Source organism: Oncorhynchus gorbuscha, linkage group LG01 (genome assembly GCF_021184085.1).
Source record: "Oncorhynchus gorbuscha isolate QuinsamMale2020 ecotype Even-year linkage group LG01, OgorEven_v1.0, whole genome shotgun sequence".
NCBI classification, from domain to species: domain Eukaryota; kingdom Metazoa; phylum Chordata; class Actinopteri; order Salmoniformes; family Salmonidae; genus Oncorhynchus; species Oncorhynchus gorbuscha.
The window spans coordinates 39,861,976-39,881,269 of record NC_060173.1 but is presented as its reverse complement, the minus strand read 5'-3'; the positions used below and the strand labels follow the sequence as shown (position 1 = coordinate 39,881,269).

General features: G+C 44.3%; 1 protein-coding gene across 4 annotated transcripts; it reads left to right on the top strand.

Annotated features, from left to right (window-relative positions):
* Positions 1 to 486: 486 nt before the first annotated feature.
* On the top strand, positions 487 to 14,453 carry LOC124037583 (extensin-like). Of its 4 annotated transcripts, XM_046352444.1 has the most exons (7): positions 487 to 701; positions 1,048 to 1,132; positions 4,955 to 5,021; positions 5,112 to 5,270; positions 11,919 to 12,086; positions 12,210 to 12,441; positions 14,010 to 14,453. In XM_046352444.1, exons 4-7 carry the CDS (start codon positions 5,267 to 5,269, stop codon positions 14,020 to 14,022), a joined length of 417 nt encoding a protein of 138 aa, XP_046208400.1. In that variant the 5' UTR covers positions 487 to 701; positions 1,048 to 1,132; positions 4,955 to 5,021; positions 5,112 to 5,266; the 3' UTR covers positions 14,023 to 14,453. The 4 variants fall into 4 exon arrangements, 2 of the variants coding, with proteins under 2 accessions (XP_046208400.1, XP_046208391.1); XM_046352435.1 differs by lacking the exon at positions 1,048 to 1,132 and having other exon boundaries at positions 505 to 701; XR_006839215.1 differs by lacking the exon at positions 1,048 to 1,132 and having other exon boundaries at positions 509 to 701; positions 12,241 to 12,441.
* The last annotated feature ends 4,841 nt before the right edge of the window (positions 14,454 to 19,294 follow it).

Here is a 19,294-nt window from a genome sequence, read left to right as displayed (position 1 = left end):
AGACTATGGAAACCCATTTCATGAAACTCCCAATGAACAGTTATTGTTCTGACCGTTGCTTCCAGAGGCAGTTTGGAACTTGGAGTGTTGCAACCGAGGACAGGCCATTTTTACTCGCTACGCTTCGTGGCTGAGCCGTTTCCACTTCACAATAACAGCACTTACAGTTGACCGGGGAATTTTAGCAGGGCAGAAATTGTTGGAAAGGTGACATCCTATGACGGTGCTATGTTAAAATCACTGAGCACTTCAGTATGGCCATTCTACTTCCAATGTTAACTATGGAGATTTTATGGCTGTGTTCTCGATTTATACACTTGTCAGCAACGAGTGTGGCTGAAATAGCAGAATCCACTCATTTGAAGGGGTGTCCACATACTTATGTATATATTAATGGTGTGATTGGTATGATGGTTTCCTTTTTTTGATGGGACTGCAGTCCAGTCGGGCGCATATAGTATAGAATAGATAGATATATCTAGGATCAGCTTGCCCTCCATTGGTGCATTTTTAGTTGCTAACCCCGCCCACTTGTCATGTCACATGATCTAGCCTAGATTTACTTTGCAGTTCAGTATTTGCAAACAAGCATTAGCCCGTTTGTTATTTTCCTACAGGTTCTTTAGCGATTAGTCCCACCTGGCTAAGGTGCAATGTCGTCGTGGGGACAAGGCGACAGACGGCCTCAACCCAAACGGAGGGTAAGTGGCTAGCAAGCTACCATTAGTTGGCTAGTGAGCTAGTTAGCTGGCCAACTGTTATTGGCCAGCTAGCTAGCTAACATTAGCCTCATTCAATTTAATTCTAGCTATCCTAACTAGCTAGATAATAAACTAGTTATGACTATAGTCATCTTTGTAGCTACCCTAACTAACGCTAGCTATTAACCGGATAGCTAGCTATTGTGTATGTAGGAAGCAAATTGTGAGTGTGTAACGTTAGTGTGTAACGTTAGCGAACTCAAATTTCAAGGAATGGCTAGGTGAAGAGCTGAAATGAGCTAGTTATGATACTAATGGCTGGCTAATTGTAAATCCCTTTCTTTAGTCGTGTTAAACCTCTTCGAACATTTCGAAGACCAGCACCATACCCCGTGAGAGAAGACCGGATGAACGACCACAAAGACTTAAATGTAATGTTAAATGTTGATAACTTGCAAGCTCAGAGTCTTTGTGGTCGTTTTGCTTACTACATACACAATAGCTAGCTATCAAAATTGTTAGATAGTTAAAAAATATAGCTAACGTTAGCTAAATATAGCTAACGTTAGCTAAACAGTCTGCCAACATCCCGTGGTTGACTGTTCATAAATGTTAATGGCAGGTTGGAGGGATGATGGTGAGGTGATGCACCGAAACATGAATGCAAAGGTTTTGTATTATTACACCATAATCTGCTAGATACAGTACTTGGGGTGTTATGCTGTCCGCTCCATTTTTAAGAATAAAGTAGACACACCTGTGTGTAGGAAGGGGTGAAAAACTCCAGGCCTAGTAAGGTTTTTGTTTACTGTAACATTTTTACTTTGAGAACACGTTGGTGTATCACTGATACAGAAGGCAGGCCTATACTACACAACACGGATATAAATGCAACATGTAAAGTGTTGGTCCCATGTTTCATGAGCTGGAAAAAAAGCTTATTTCACTCAGTTTTGCACGCATTTGTTTACATACCTGTTAGTGAGCATTTTTCCTTTGCCAAGATAATCCATTCACCTGACAATTGTGGCATATCAAGAAGCTGTTTATACAGCATGATCATTACACAGATCTACCTTGTGTTGGGGACAAAAGGCCACTAAAAAATGTGCACTTTTGTCACACAAAACAAGTGTGCAATTTGTATGCTGACTGCAGGAATGGCCGCCAGAGCTTTTGCCAGATAATTTAATGTCAATTTCTCTACCATAAGCCGCCTGCAACGCAATTTTAGAGAAATTGGCAGTACGTCAAACCGGCCTCACAACCGCAGACCATGTGTAACCATGCCAGCCCAGGACCTTTACATCCATCTTCACCTGCAGGATCGTCTGAGACCAGCCACCCGAAAAGCTGATGAAACTGTGGGTTTGCACAACCGAAGAAGTTCTGCACAAACTGTCAGAAGTAAGCTCATCTGCGTCCTTGTCATCTTCACCAGGGTCTTGACCTGACTAAAGTTTGGTGTCGTAACCAACTTCAGTGTGCAAATGCTCACCTTTGATGAATGCTGGAGAACTGTGCTCTTCATGTTTGAATCCCGGTTTCAACTGTACCGGGCATATGGCAGACTGCATGTATGGTGTTGTGTGGGCGAGCTGTTTTCAGATATCAACAGAGTGCCCTATGGTGGTGGATGGGGTTATGGTATAGGCAGGCATAAGCTAGGGACAGCAAGCACAATTGCAGTTTATCAATGGCAATTTGAATGCCCAGAGATACCGTGACGAGATCCTGAGGCCCATGCTATTCATCTGCCGCCATCACCACATTTCAGCATAATGCATGTTGCAAGGATCTGTAAACAATTCCTGGAAGCTGAAAATGTCGTAGTTCTTCCATGGCCTGCATACTGCATACCATACATGTCGCCCCATTGAGCATGTTTCAGTATGATTGCTCTGGATTGACATGTACAAACAGCGTGTTTCAGTTCCTGTCAATATCCAGCAACTTCGCACAGCCATTGAAGAGGAGTGGGACAACTTTCCACAGGCCACAATCAACAGCCTGATCAACTCTTTGCAAAGGAGATGTCGTGCTGCGTGAGGCAAATGGTCACACCAGATACTGACTGGTTTTCTCATACACGGCAAACTTTTTTTTAAGGTATCTGTGACCAACGGATGCATATCTGTATTCCCAGTCTTGTGAAACCCATAGATAAGGGCCTAATGAATTTCTTTATATTGACTGATTTCCTTATGAACTGTAACTCAGTAAAATCTTAAATTGTTGCATGTTTTATTTTTTTTGTCTGTGTAGTATGGTGCATATGTCTTTGCCATTGTGAGGTGGCAGAATGGAGTATTCTGGTTGGGGTGTAGTGTTTAGCATAGCCTGAAGGTGGGCAGGGGCAGTTCCTCTTGCTGCTCCTTAGGCAAGCACCATGGTCTTGTAGTGGTTGTGAGCTTCGACTGGAAACCGGAGGAGTGGGTGACACAACAGAGTTTAGGAAGGTTGAACACAAGGATTGCTGCAGCGGTCTGGATAAGTTTCAGGGGTTTGATGGCACTAGTGGGGAGCCCAGCCAACAGTGAGTTGCAGTAGTCCAGATGAGGGATGACAAAGGCCTGGAGTAGGACCTGCACAGCTTCCTGTGTGAGGTGGTGTTGTACGAGGAGCTGGAGCGAGTCACTGCTTTGATGTTTGCAGAGAGCGACCGGGTGTTGTCCAGGGTCACGCCAAGGTTATTTGCTCTCTGGGAGGGGGCCACTGGAGTTGCCAACTGTGATGGCGAGGTCTTCTTGTGGGCAGGCCTTCGCCGGGAGGAAGAGCAGCTCCGTTTTGTTGAGGTTAAGGTGGTGGGCCGAAGTCCAAGCTAAGATATCTGCCAGGCACGCAGGTGCGTTTCGACACCTGGTTGACAGGGGAGGATAATTGTTTTTATGGTCATCCACATAGCAATGATAGAAGAGGCCGTGTGAGGATATGACAGCCGAGTAGGGTTAGGGTTAAGAAGATGGTTCTGAGAGGGATAGCGAGTGACTGCTCTCTGTGAAGGGACACTGTTGGTCTCTTGAGGGGCTCTGGACATTTTGAAGTAAGAAGGGGTGCAGCCAGTGGTCAGGGATGAGAAATGGAAGACTGTCTCCAGAGATGATCGGGATGAGGGGTTGGGGTCGATCGGGCAGGTTGTCTGGTGGCTGGACGGCACTAGTCTCAGGATTTCATCTGGAGAAAGAGGTCGATGTGTGAGTGGGACGAGTGGACTCTAGGCTGAGTGAATGAGGAGCAGATGTCGTCAACCTTTCTTTCCCAAAGTGGTTGACCAAGTCATCCCCAAAGGTTCGGAGTGGAGGATTGAGGGAGGAAGGTGGGAGTTTCTTGGGGTTCGAGGCAGAAGCTTGTGATAGAAAGTGGCTTTAGCAAAGTATACAGAAGAGAATATAGAGAGGGAGTGAAAGGATGATGGGTCTTCTGGAAGTTTAGTTTTCCTTAATTTTCGCTATGCTGTCTGCAGCCCTTTTCTGCAAGCTTGCAATGAGTCACTCACCCACTGGGCACACACTGGTTGATCAATGTTTGGTTCCACGTCATTATTAACAATTTTGGAGCTTAGGGCACCAGGTATTCCCAGGCGGTCTCCCATCCCAGTACTAACCAGGACTGACTCTGAACAGGTGTGTTCAGGGTGGTATGGCCACCAGCTTATTTTTCAAACTTCGTTTTCTCCCCGGATTAGGCCCCTTGGCTCATCTCTGCGGCGACTCAATGGGCTCGAAGGTCGAGTGATGCGTCCTCTGAAACATGACCTGCCTGGCCGCCTACTTATCACATTGCTCGCTTAACACGGATGTCAGCCGTACCAATGTGTCGGACGAAACACAGTTCGACTGATGTCCGTTTTTAAGCTTGCAGGCGCCCGGCCCTGCCACAAGGAGTCTCTAGAGCACAATGAGCCAAGGAATGCCCCACCGGCCAAACCCTCCCCTACCCCGGACGGTGCTGGGACAATTCTGTGCCCTCCTATTGGACTCCCGGTCACAACCAGTTGTGACACAGCCTGTGATCGAACCCCAGGTTGTGGTGGCACCTCAGCACATCATTGCAGTGCTTTTGACCTCTGCGCCATCCAGGACCTTTGTCATTGAAATGACTTGATTCAATGTTGAATTGCTGTCTGTGCCCAGTGGGCAGCCAGAAAGTGGAGGGGACAGTGAGTCATAGGATGCAGAGTAGGAGGGGGGGCAGAGCAATGATTCAGATGGTACATGACCATCACTTCATGCATGAATGTGTTACTCTTTCAGTTATGAGGAGACCAACAGCATGACTACTCCGGTAACAACTTGGACTATGAAGGATATCAACAAAATGGTAAGCTCACATTTCTCTTATGTGGTCTATCAACGAAATGTGTTTATTTGCCAAGAACTAGTTTAGAAAATGTCTTCTCTCACCCCTCAGCTTCTCTCAAGGTTTTACAATCCAGCTGACAACCGTAGTGCCCTCTACCAGCGGTTCTACAAGCAACTTCACAAGGCACCTGCTGGCTGTGTGGTCCTGTCTGTGAGCAACCAGAGCATGCGAGTACCTCACCTTCAAGCAAATAGGGAATAGCCATGGGTATTTATGCTTTTGCAAATTGTCTTTGCCCTTGTTGTAAATGGAGGTGGGTGTTTTGTTTCTCCAGGAGTGAGGATGAAGATTTCAGCAATTGTGGTGATTGTGTGTGTGAAGAGGAATGAAAAGACCCCTACTCCTGTGGGAGTTTAACAGTAATAGTCAAGAACACCTACAATGCCTTCAGAAAGTATTCATACCCCTTGACTTATTCCACATTTTGTTGTTACAGCCTCTATTCAAAATGTATTAAACTTTTTTCCTCATCAATTTACCCACAATACCCCAGAATGACAAAGTGAAAACATGTTTTTAAAATTGTTGCTTATTTATTGAGAATGAAAAACGTATATATAACTTACATAAGTATTCACAGCCCTGCGTCAACAAATGTTAGAATCGCCTTTTGCATTTACACCTGTGATTCTTTCTGGGTACGTCTAAGAGCTTTGAACACCTGGATTGTACAATATTTGCTCACTACTCTTTTCAAAATTCTTCAAGATTTTGGTGGTTGATGAATGCTAGACAACCATTTTAATGTCTTGCCATAGATTTTCTAGCATATTTTAAGTCAACTGTAACTAGGCCACTCAGGAACATTCACTATCTTCCTTGTAGATTTGACCTTGTGTTTTAGGTTATTGTTCTGCTGAAAGGGGAATTAATCTCAGTGTCTGGTGGAAAGCAGACTGAACCAGGTTTTCTTCTTGGATTTTGCCGGGGCTTAGCTCCATTTCTATTATATATATAAACAGAAAAGTTACAAAACCAGAGTGAGTCCCCGTACACACATATACAGTCTAACTCCCGAGTCCTTAACGATTACAAGCATACCCATAACATGATTCAGCCACCACAATGCTAGAAAATATGGAGTGGTACTCAGTAATGTGTTGTGTTGGATTTTCCCCAAACATAACACTTTCTATTCAGGGTCAAAAGTTAATTGCTTTACCACATTTTTCGCAGTATTACTTTAGTGCCTTATTGCACACACAATGCATGTTTTGAAATATTTGTATTCTGGTCTGGCTTCCTCATTTTCACTCTGTCAACTATTACGCTGTCGCCCTTAACTCACCTGATTACTTAATCAAGGGCTATGTATAATTAGTTGAATCGGGTGTGCTAGCTCTGAAATAGTTGAAATACATGAAACGCCCGGGGATCCCCGAGGAGAGGTTGGGAGAATCACTGATCTGAATGGTTATAAATTGCTACCACTCACTTACACGCTACCCATGTCTTTCTCTCCAGGTTGACTGGAAAATGTAAGATCTATTTTTAGGAACAGCCTCCCTGTTTTCCTCACAATCACTGATAAATGAAAATCTTATCATGCATCCATTTCATCTCTCTCCCTAAAAAAAAATATAGAAGACGATACAAATCTAAATTGCACCCATTTAAACCTGAGACTGACTAACGCTATAGTTAGGGATTGTTAGATTTCCCATAATATGCTTGATGTTTAGTTGAAGATGCATATTTCGTTGATTTCTTGACATGCCCATCACTAACGTTAATTCAGACATTCACCACAGACACTCTACAGAACAAATCGATGGCAACATAAGTGTTATGAAATCTGAAAATCTCTTGGAGTAAAAACATGTCAATTTATGCAATGCATGTTTTACTTTTCTGTTCTACTTGTTGTTATTGCACTCTGGGGGAAAAAACATTTTCTTTCATCCTCTTCCTGTTCAATCTCAAGGTCTGACAAGCGAATATTGTTCCCATTTGCAGAGCCTATGTAGCGTTGAAATGCATGTCTATTTAACTATTCAACTAGACAAACCTGGGATATTTCATGGAGTGGGATTTTACTCTTTTTTTTCACCTTTATTTAACCAGGTAGGCTAGTTGAGAACAAGCTCTCATTTGCAACTGCGACCTGGCCAAGATAAAGCAAAGCAGTGTGAACAGACAACACAGAGTTACACATGGAGTAAACAATTCACAAGTCAATAACACAGTAAGAAAAAAAGGGGGAGTCTATATACATTGTGTGCAAAAGGCATGAGGAGGTAAGCGAATAATTACAATTTTGCAGATTAACACTGGAGTGATAAATGATCTGATGGTCATGTACAGGTAGAGATATTGGTGTGCAAAAGAGCAGAAAAGTAAATAAATAAAAACAGTATGGGGATGAGGTAGGTAAAAAAGGGTGGGCTATTTACCGATAGATTATGTACAGATGCAGCGATCGGGATGAATGAGTTGTACTTTAACCTCACAAAACTGAATTGGAGACTGAAGATCCAGTGACCTATGGCAGTTTTTGTTTTCCTCACAGTCACTGAGATTCTTTTCGTACATAAATTTGAACTTTCTCTCCATTAAAAAAAGACAATACGAATCCATATGTCTTCCATTGAAGATACCATACACATTTAAACTGTTTCCATTAAAGATCCGTTAAGTCTCCGTAGAGCTTATACACTCAAACAATCTGCAATTTCAAATAGAAGTTCTGGTAACATTTTATTGTAATGTTAGGTTTTAATTTTGTACAGTAAGTAGCCTGTTTTATTTTTTTTATTTCACCTTTATTTAACCAGGTAGGCAAGTTGAGAACAAGTTCTCATTTACAATTGCGACCTGGCCAAGATAAAGCAAAGCAGTTCGACACAAACAACGACACAGAGTTACACATGGAATAAACAAACATACAGTCAATAATACAGTAGAAATACGTTTATATACGATGTGAGCAAATGAGGGGAGTTAAAGGCAAAAAAAAGGCCATGGTGTCACAAAGTAAATACAATATAGCAAGTAAAACACTGGAATGGTAGATTTGCAGTGGAAGAATTTGCAAAGTAGAAATAAAAATAATGGGGTGCAAAGGAGCAAAAATAAATACAGTAGGGAAAGAGGTAGTTGTTTGGGCTAAATTATAGGTGGGCTATGTACAGGTGCAGTAATGTGTGAGCTGCTCTGACAGTTGGTGCTTAAAGCTAGTGAGAGAGAAGTGTTTCCAGTTTCAGAGATTTTTGTAGTTTGTTCCAGTCATTGGCAGCAGAGAACTGGAAGGAGAGGCGGCCAAAGAAAGAATTGGTTTTGGGGGTGACCAGTGAGATATACCTGCTGGAGCGCGTGCTACAGGTGGGTGATGCTATGGTGACCAGCGAGCTGAGATAAGGGGGGACTTTACCTATCAAGGTCTTGTAGATGACATGGAGCCAGTGGGTTTGGCGACGAGTATGAAGCGAGGGCCAGCCAACGAGAGCGTACAGGTCGCAATGGTGGGTAGTATATTGGGCTTTGGTGACAAAACGGATTGCACTGTGATAGACCATCCAATTTGTTGAGTAGGGTATTGGAGGCTATTTTGTAAATGACATCGCCAAAGTGGAAGATTGGTAGGATGGTCAGTTTTACAAGGGTATGTTTGGCAGCATGAGTGAAGGATGCTTTGTTGCGAAATAGGAAGCCAATTCTAGATTTAACTTTGGATTGGAGATGTTTGATGTGGGTCTGAAAGGAGAGTTTACAGACTAACCAGACACCTAGGTATTTGTAGTTGTCCACGTATTCCAAGTCAGAGCCGTCCAGAGTAGTGATGTTGGACAGGCGGGCAGGTGCAGGCAGTGATCGGTTGAAGAGTATGCATTTAGTTTTACTTGTATTTAAGAGCAATTGGAGGGCATGGAAGGAGAGTTGTATGACATTGAAGCTTGCCTGGAGGGTTAACACAGTGTCCAAAGAAGGGCCAGAAGTACACAGAATGGTGTCGTCTGCGTAGAGGAAGCAGCAAGAGCGACATCATTGATGTATACATAGAAGAGAGTCGGTCCAAAAATTGAACCCTGCGGCACCCCCATAGAGACTGCCAGAGGTCCGGACAGCAGACCCTCCGATTTGACACACTGAACTCTATCAGATAAGTAGGTGGTGAACCAGGCGAGGCAATCATTTGAGAAACCAAGGCTGTCGAGTCTGCCGATGAGGATGTGGTGATTGACAGAGTCGAAAGCCTTGGCCAGATCAATTAATACGGCTGCACAGTAATGTTTCTTATCGATGGCGGTTAAGATATCGTTTTGGACCTTGAGCGTGGCTGAGGTGCACCCATGACCAGCTCTGAAACCAGATTGCATAGCAGAGAAGGTATGGTGAGATTCGAAATGGTCGGTAATCTGTTTGTTGACTTGGCTTTCAAAGACCTTAGAAAGGCAGGGTAGGATAGATATTGGTTCTGTAGCAGTTTGGGTCAAGAGTGTCCCCCCCTTTTGAAGAGGGGGATGACCGTAGCTACTTTCCAATCTTTGGGAATCTCAGACGACACGAATGAGAGGTTGAACAGGTTAGTAATAGGGGTGGCAACAATTTCGGCAGATAATTTTAGAAAGAAAGGGTCCAGATTGTCTAGCCCGGCTGATTTGTAGGGATCCAGATTTTGCAGCTCTTTCAGAACATCAGCTGAACGGATTTGGAAGAAGGAGAAATGGGGAAGGCTTGGGCGAGTTGCTGTGGGGGGTGCAGTGCTGTTGACTGGGGTAGGAGTAGCCAGGTGGAAAGCATGGCCAGCCGTAGAAAAATGCTTATTGAAGTTCTTAATTATAGTGGATTTATCAGTAGTGACAGTGTTTCCTATCTTCAGTGCAGTGGGCAGCTGGGAGGAGGTGTTCTTATTCTCCATGGACTTTACAGTGTCCCAGACCTTTTTTGAGTTAGTGTTGCAGAAAGCAAATTTCTGCTTGAAAAAGCTAGCCTTGGTTTTTCTAACTGCCTGTGTATAATGGTTTCTAGCTTCCCTGAACAGCTGCATATCACGGGGGCTGTTCGATGCTAAAGAAGAACACCATAGGATGTTTTTATGTTGGTTAAGGGCAATCAGATCTGGAGAGAACCAAGGGCTATATCTTTTCCTGGTTCTAAATTTCTTGAATGGGACATGCTTATTTAAGATGGTTAGGAAGACATTTAAAAAAAATAACCAGGCATCCTCTACTGACGGGATGAGATCATTATCCCGGCCAGGATACCCCGGCCAGGTCGATTAGAAAGGCCTGCTCGCGTGTGCTATGAAGTTGTATGTTCTCTCAATGTTAAATACTGTAAACCTGAATGTCCTATTCAATGACATCTTTACACTGTTAACTCATCTTGGTACTTGTGGACAAAAATGTATGCATACTGTATTTTGAAATTGTCACCCCTGCCAGAAAGCATTGCTGAGCAGGAAAGACCTACATACTGACTCTGGTGCCAAAATTTTTGTAGAGAAATTGAATATGTGCAATGTTAATCAACAATAGTCTGTGTTAATGAAGCAGAGGTTTAAGTTTTATTAGTCGTTTGTACGGGGTACACATGGTGTACAATGTCCAATGAAATGTTTACGTGCAGGTTCCTTCTGGACAATGCAACAACAATAAGAAAAGATAAGAATAGGATCATAAGTCCATTCAGCCACGAGCATTAGTGAGGTCAGGCGATTAGGCCTGGCTCGCAGTTGGCGTTCCAATTCATCCCAAGGTGTTCGATGGGGTAGAGGTCAGTTTCTGTGCAGACCAGTCAAGTTCTAACACACCGATCTCTAAAAACCATTGCTGTATGGACCTCGCTTTGTGCACAGGGGCATTGTCATGATGAAACAGGAAAGGGCCTTGCCAAACTGTTGCTACAAAGTTGGAAGCACAGAATCATCTAGAATGTCATTGTATACTGTAGCATTAAGATTTCCTTTCAGTGGAACTAAGGAGCCTGACCCCAAAACAGCCCCGGACCATTATTCCTCCTCCACCAAACTTTACAGTTGGCACTATGCATTCGGACAGGTAGTGTTCTCCTGGAATCCTCCAAACTCAGATTTGTCTGTCGGACTGCCAGATGGTGAAGCGTGATTCATCACTCCAGAGAACACGTTTCACCTGCGCCATAGTCCAATGCCGGAGAGCTTTACACCACTCCAGCCAACACTTGGCATTGTGCATGGTGATCTTAAGCTTGTGTGTGGCTGCTCGGCCATGGAAACACATTTCATAACGCTCCAGGCGAACAGTTCCTGTGCTGACGTGCTTCCAGAGGCAGTTTGGAACTGGTGCAAGTGAGTGTTGCAACCGAGGACAGACTGTTTTTACGCGCTTCAGCACTCGGAGATCCCGTTCTGTGAGCTTGTGTGGTCTACCACTTCGCGGCTGAGCCATTGTTGCTCCTAGACATTTCCACTTCCCAATAACAGCACTTACAGTTGACCGGGGCAGCTCTAGCAGGGCAGAAATTTGACAAACTGACTTGTTGGAAAGGTGGCATCCTATGACGGTGCCACTTTGAAAGTCACTGAGCTCTTTAGCAAGGCCATTCTACTGCCAATGTTTGTCTATGGAGATTGCATGGCTGTGTGCTCGACTTTATACACCTGTCAGCATCGGGTGTGGCTGAAATAGCTGAATCCACTAATTTGAAGGGGTGTCCACATTACTTTTTGTAAATATAGTATATATCCTTATTTGCTAATACTTAATGTGATTATTGCTCGTCTCTAACTACACCATGCATTGTCATTATGTAGTGGAGATTGTTGTATTCTTAGACTATCCTAGAAAAGTGACAATGCTGAGTTATAGTAACTGTATTTTTAGGATATCATACTCTCCTATATTGGGTTTTTCTCTTTTGTTCTCTTTCTCTCAGCCAAGTCCACTGAGACATCTGATGGCCTCCTTCCTGAGAGGACGAAGACGTTGCCTCCTGGTTTAGGGAAACCCCCACCGCTGCTACCCACCCCCTCAGGCCCTCATGGCAGAGAGACGCCTCCTGGGATGAGAGAGCACTCTGCTACCCCCCTCATGACTTCTCCAGGTAAATAACTGTTCTAAAACTAGAAATGTTCTACAGGACAAGTGGGCATTAGATGGCAAATGTCTAAAATCAGACTCATGAGTCACTTGTTATGGCTATAATTGTATATGTACATGTCGACAGTCTCTGATCTGTATCCTATCTGGGCCCCAAGACCAAGCCCCCTCCACTGCTGTCCGTGCACCAGGGTCAAGGGCCCCCCCATAGTCCCCCAACCCTCGTGCCCCCCTTTCTACACACGGCCTCCGCGGTCCGTTACATCGAGGACCCCCACACTACCACGGCCCCCGAGGAGCCCCACCTTCACTGAAGAGCCTTCATATGGGACCCCAGCCTGCGCTGTTCACCTGTCCAGGTTAGTCACATGCCTCAGACCACAGAACACTGTTTTATGCCCGCCTCCTTCCACAGAACACTGGTCCATCTTCCACAGAACAGGTTATCCTCAGACCACAGAACACTTCCATTCAAATTAAATGTAAGCGTCTTAAAGAGGAAAGGCACCAGAGGGATTTAGAAGTGGGTGGGCGTCCTATCGCCTCAGACCACAGAACACTGGCCGTCCTATCGCCTCAGACCACAGAACACTGGCCGTCCTATCGCCTCAGACCACAGAACACTGGCCGTCCTATCGCCTCAGACCACAGAACACTGGCCGTCCTATCGCCTCAGACCACAGAACACTGGCCATCCTATTGCCTCCTTCCACAGAACACTGGCCGTCCTATCGCCTCAGACCACAGAACACTGGCCATCCTATTGCCTCCTTCCACAGAACACTGGCCGTCCTATCGCCTCAGACCACAGAACACTGGCCATCCTATTGCCTCCTTCCACAGAACACTGGCCATCCTATTGCCTCCTTCCACAGAACACTGGCCGTCCTATCGCCTCAGACCACAGAACACTGGCCATCCTATTGCCTCCTTCCACAGAACACTGGCCATCCTATTGCCTCCTTCCACAGAACACTGGCCGTCCTATCGCCTCAGACCACAGAACACTGGCCGTCCTATCGCCTCAGACCACAGAACACTGGCCGTCCTATCGCCTCAGACCACAGAACACTGGCCGTCCTATCGCCTCAGACCACAGAACACTGGCCGTCCTATCGCCTCAGACCACAGAACACTGCCTCAGACCACAGAACACTGGCCGTCCTATCGCCTCAGACCACAGAACACTGGCCGTCCTATCGCCTCAGACCACAGAACACTGGCCGTCCTATCCTCAGACCACAGAACATCGCCTCAGACCACAGAACACTGGCCGTCCTATCGCCTCAGACCACAGAACACTGGCCGTCCTATCGCCTCAGACCACAGAACACTGGCCAGACCACAGTCCTATCGCCTCAGACCACAGAACACTGGCCGTCCTATCGCCTCAGACCACAGAACACTGGCCGTCCTATCGTCTCAGACCACAGAACACTGGCCGTCCTATCGCCTCAGACCACAGAACACTGGCCGTCCTATCGCCTCAGACCACAGAACACTGGCCGTCCTATCGCCTCAGACCACAGAACACTGGCCGTCAGACCACAGAACACTATCGCCTCAGACCACAGAACACTGGCCGTCCTATCGCCTCAGACCACAGAACACTGGCCGTCCTATCGCCTCAGACCACAGAACACTGGCCGTCCTATCGCCTCAGACCACAGAACACTGGCCGTCCTATCGCCTCAGACCACAGAACACTGGCCGCCATGTTCTTTTCATTTCTTGATTTTTCTTTCTACATGTTGAATTGTCACTGTTCTTCAACACCCAGCAGGTAATTGACTGCACGGCGTATGTTCGTTATGGCCTGTCTTCCCTCTTTGTGTCAGCAACACACAATACAAAACAGCAACGTTGATGTAACATGTCAATGTCCACAAATGTTATCCAACCATGTTCCTCTCTCCTGTCTGATCAGGTGGTCTCCCTAACACACCCAGGCGCTGAGAGAACATTATCTCTAGAACACCATGGACAGACGGCAGAAAGCATCATACTGTCCTGAGGAGTGGGATCTCCTTCAGCTCAGTGCCATCTGCTGCCCCCTCAGGAACCCACACTAGTACTCCTCATCCAGAACAATGTGTTGATAGAGGATCCATAGTTCAGCAAGCTGAAATAAAATATTGTGAGTTGCCTTTGACTATTTGGGAGTTCACAGCTCAATTTTTATGAGTGTGAGTTGACCCACTACTATGTTCAGGAGCAAGTCAGAACAAATTATCAGATTTTAAGTTTCATTCCCAGATTCTTTGTTTTATATTTGTCTGTTTTTGTCTTTCTTTTAACTGGAAATTGTCTGTAAAATGCTATGCCGGTAATACATAACACAATAAAGGCTAAACAAGCCAAAATATCTATACTAATTTCCTGATAAAAGCAAGCATCTTTATGCATCAAACTTCTCTCATAACTTTGGCTGCTGTCTCCCTCAGTCAGAATGGCCTGTCTTTCCATCCCAGATTTGCCCTATGCTTAGGAGGATATGATGCCAGTATGCTAGCGATTCAAGATAATCATGATATCCCGTGAATGTGTTAAATATGAAGGTGCTCTGAACATTGTTACATCCTGAGGCATTAACTTAGCTTGTTCTCACAAAATACATTTTATAATGTAAGTATTTGGTAATACTGGAATGAGCTGTTCTGAACAACAGCTTTTAATTCTGCTTCTTAGGCTCTGTATTGAAAATCAAAGTTCATTGTCAGTGTTTACAGATTTTCAGACGTTATCGCAGGTGCAGCGAAATGCTTGTAACAGGCATTTTATTAGAAGAAAACAAATTCCATTTTAACTTTTTCAGTAGGTCTGAGAAATGAATGTACTTTTCGAGAATGTTCATGTTAATTCCTTTTCTGGTATCATCATGTATCATGTTCAAAAAATATTTTTACCACATTATACACAGTGTTTAGGACAGTATAGACAGTGTAGCAAAGCATTAGTTGGTGTCGGTTCTCTATTAGAAAACCTCAATATGACATGCCCATCCAAATGAAGAAGTTATTGTGGAGATGTTTCATAACCTCCAACCCAAACTCAGCACAAAAAGATATATCCTCTCACTGTCAACTGCATTTATTTTCAGCATACTTAACGTGTAAATATTTGTATGAAAATAAGATTCAACAACAGACATAAACTGAACAGCTTCCACAGTCATGTGACTAACAGAAATTGAATAATGTGTCCCTGAACAAAAGGTGGGGGTAAAAATCAAAAGTAATAGTGCATCTCCTCCTTATGGACTGCACCAGATGAGCCAGTTCTTGCTGTGAGATTTTACCTCACTCTTCCACCAAGCACCTGCAAGTTCCCAGACATTTCTGGGCAGAATGGCCCTAGCCCTCCCCTCTGATCCGACAGGTCCCAGACGTGCTTAATGGGATTGAAATCCGGGCTCTTTGCTGGCCATGGCAGAACACTGACATTCCTGTCTTGCAGGAAATCACACACAGAATGAGCAATAAGGCTGGTGGCATTGTCATGCTGGAGGGTCATGTCAGGATGAGCCTGCAGGAAGGGTACCACATAAGGGAGGAAGATGTCTTCCCTGTAACGCACTGCGTTGAAATTGCCTGCAATGACTAAGTGCTCAGCCCGACAATGCTGTGACACACCGCCACAGACCATGACGGACCCTCCACCTCCAAATCAATCCCGCTCCAGAGTACAGGCCTCGGTGTAACGCTCATTCCTTCTACGGTAAACGCGAATCCGACCATCACTCCTGGTGAGACAAAACCGCGATTCGTCAGTGAAGAGCACTTTTTGCCAGTCCTGTCTGGACCAGCGACGGGTTTGTGCCCATAGGCGATGTTGTTGCCAGTGATGTCTGGTGAGGACCTGCCTTACAACAGGCCTACAAGCCCTCAGTCCAGCCTCTCTCAGCCTATTGCGGACAGTCTGAGCACTGATGGAGGGATTGTGCATTCCTGGTATAACTCGAGCAGTTGTTGTTGCCATCCTGTACCTGTCCCACAGGTGTGATGTTCGGATGTACCGATCCTGTGCAGTTATTGTTATACGTGGTCTGCCACTGCGAGGACGATCGGCTGTCCATCCTGTCTCCCTGTAGCGCTGTCTTAGACGTCTCACAGTACGGACATTGCAATTTATTGCCCTGGCCACATTGCAGTCCTCATGCCTCCTTGCAGCATGCCTAAGGCACGTTCACGCAGATGAGTAGGGACCCTGGGCATCTTTCTTTTGGTGTTTTCAGAGTCAGTAGAAAGCCCTCTTTAGTGTCCTAAGTTTTCATAACTGTGACCTTAATTGCCTACCGTCTGTAAGCTGTTAGTGTCTTAACAACCGTTCCACAGATGCATGTTCATTAATTGTTTATGGTTCATTGAGCAAGCATAGGAAACAGTGTTGAAACCCTTTACAATGAAGATCTGTGAAGTTATTTTGATTTTTACGAATTATCTTTGAAAGACAGGGACCTGAAAAGGGGACATTTCTTTTTTTGCTGAGTTTGTCAAACATGGATGAGATCAAATGTATCTTTTCCAGCCTTAGGCAGTGGTACGTTGTGAAATCATTAAAAAATGTATCACTAGATGGTGCTAAAGAGCCATTCAACTTTTATTTTTGAAACCACTGCATCGCCAATATCAAATGTTTAGTCTTCTCTGAAATGAAAAGGCTAAAATCTATTATATCAGAAGTCCCAGTTGAAATGTTTTCATTGCTGTTTTGCCACAGGCCTGTAATATTTTTCATTATTTGCTTTCTTAGTAATTTCTTGCTCTGTATTAGTTTAAGTGGAAGAAGCACTGAACTCATAATTGAGATTACAGGGAAACAATCTTGTTACTGAAAATGCTCTGCAACAGATAAAGGTGCCAGACTTTTTGAGAATGAAATCAACTTCTCTTCAATTCTATTTTCATCCATTTCATGTTGTGCACCATGGCAACTGTATTATGTTTTGATTCTGTGGCATCAAAAAGTGTATTAATATGTACCCAGTCTGAACACCATTGAGGCTTACATGAGGACATAGGCAATAAATATTGTTTCCCAATATAACAGTAATGATGGCTCCATTCAAAGTTTGAATCCAATAACTTTACTTTCAGAAAATGTCTATCAGTGCTGAGAAACAATGCTATTGTTGGCTGAGATACAGACTGTATATTTATTTCCAGTACACTGGCGGTTGTACATTGCTGAAGAACAAGTTGGGGGGAAAAATATCCTACTGTTTGTTCTCATTTGGCTGTGTGTATTGCAGGATGCACACGGTCATGGTTGGATTAGAGTTAGTGTCTGTTGGTGGTAGGGTGTGATTGTGGTGTGAGTTTAGGAGTTAGTCGTGTGATCGTGGCACACAGAGTCCGTGTGACTGTATGAGTGGGTGGACATGTGTGGCCAGGCATGTTCACCAGTTGTTTGTCTCCAATTCCTGATCACAGGCCCTCGGCTGCAGATGTGAAGAATCCATCGACTCTCAAAGTATTAGCGAAATGTTTATGCTTCATTTCACCAGCGGAGAAATGTTGATTGGAGCTTTGTGGGAGAAGGGAAAACAAGCTATGAAGCAGAGGAATGGCTAGACTGAAAGATGGATAATCAGATTGACGAATCAACTGCTTAAATACAAAAAAGATTGTGCACATAACTCCAACCTTTAACCCATGTTTTTGCACATGTAAGCCTACATACAGGAAGCAATCATGTTGAGAACTGATTTTTTTTGTTGCACAGGAGGGCCCTCCCCTGAAGCCTACATATACTTTACTTTCCACTCCTGAGTTCACAATTGGATATCAATCAAAATGTATCACTATGACTATTCCTGGCACCGTTGTGTCAGAATTCACAGGATCTGATCTGCAGTTGGCTCTTAATGGGACGTGTTTCTTCGTTACCTTTACCCCACATTGGGCCTGTGTGTGCTGCCGTGAATGAGATCTTCATTAGGATCCTCCAGTACCCCCCCCCCCCGCCATTGCCACAGATGAGTGCCAGGTAGGCACTCTAACAGCCAAACATGTTGATAATTAGACCCCTGTTATTGGAAGGTGTTATCACAACCATTAACATTATAATGTGTGGGTACCTATAAGGGGTGGGGTAGGTAGCTTTGTTTGTCGAGATTTATGCCCCTTTCTCATTTAAATGTCATGGAGGGTCAATCAGAAAGACTCTATATTATGATTGAGCACGTGTCTCTGGTACATTTTGATCATGTGTACTGTATGACATGTATTATTGAGGGGAAATGTGCACTGTAGTGTGCATGTATTTGTGTCTCGTGGTATGAAGTGTGTGCATGGGATAAGAGTGAAGTCACCCACTCCTTGACTCTCTCTCTCACACAAACACACAGTACAGAGAGATGAGAGGCTGTGTATTTTGTTTCCATCCATTCTACAAGACACATTTCCTTTTTTCCCCTCTGCCTTTTTTGGCAAAAACATGCTTCTCTTTCTCTTTTTTTCCGTCAGTTTTCCTCCCCAAAGTTGGTTGGCTTGACTGTGCCGCCATTCCTGAGTTCCTCAACATCAGCGACAGATCCGGCAAAGCCCCTGTGCACAAAAGGCTTTAATTGGGTTAAGTTTGTCCGCCACAGATAACATTTCTCTTTCTGTTGAGAATAAAACAAATTGCTGGCACTAATGGCACTGTTGAATGTAGCTCTTATTATTATGGATGAAGGAAATTAGGAAGAGACTCCCTACAGAGAGCCGATGTCGTGGGAGTGAGTGCATTGTTGCAGCTCACCAGAAGATTTTTGCTGGAGTGCCGTCATCCTTGCCTTTGCCTCCACTTCCCCCTTTCACTGCCAAAAACACACATAACACACTTTTTAAACCCAGTATGGGCAGAAATCCCATTGAATGTGCATTCACACAAAAGTCATGAATTGAGTGGTATATTCTAGGTGGGAGAAAATATGAGGGAAAAGTTCTAACTTAACAAACGGAAAACATAATAGATGTACGTTGGGGTCCGAAATGATTGAAACCCTTGATAAACATGATCAATAATATATACTGAGCTATATTCTACGCAAAAACAAATGGGGAAATATTATTTTATAATAATACAATTGGTAAGTGGGAGATTTGTTCTTCCTAAAAGAAGTATGGGGCAAAATCATTGACACCTATAGATTCTTATAAATATAGTAGTCTGTTATTGGTAATGGTGCTAACCTCTCACCATTACCAATAACAGGGGAGGTTAGCA

What these genes read in the sequence shown, in the direction of transcription:
- LOC124037583 (XM_046352444.1), top strand. An exon ending in CCCCCTCATGACTTCTCCAG is followed by an intron (nt 12,087 to 12,209) that starts GTAAATAACTGT and finishes ACATGTCGACAG; the next exon opens with TCTCTGATCTGTATCCTATC.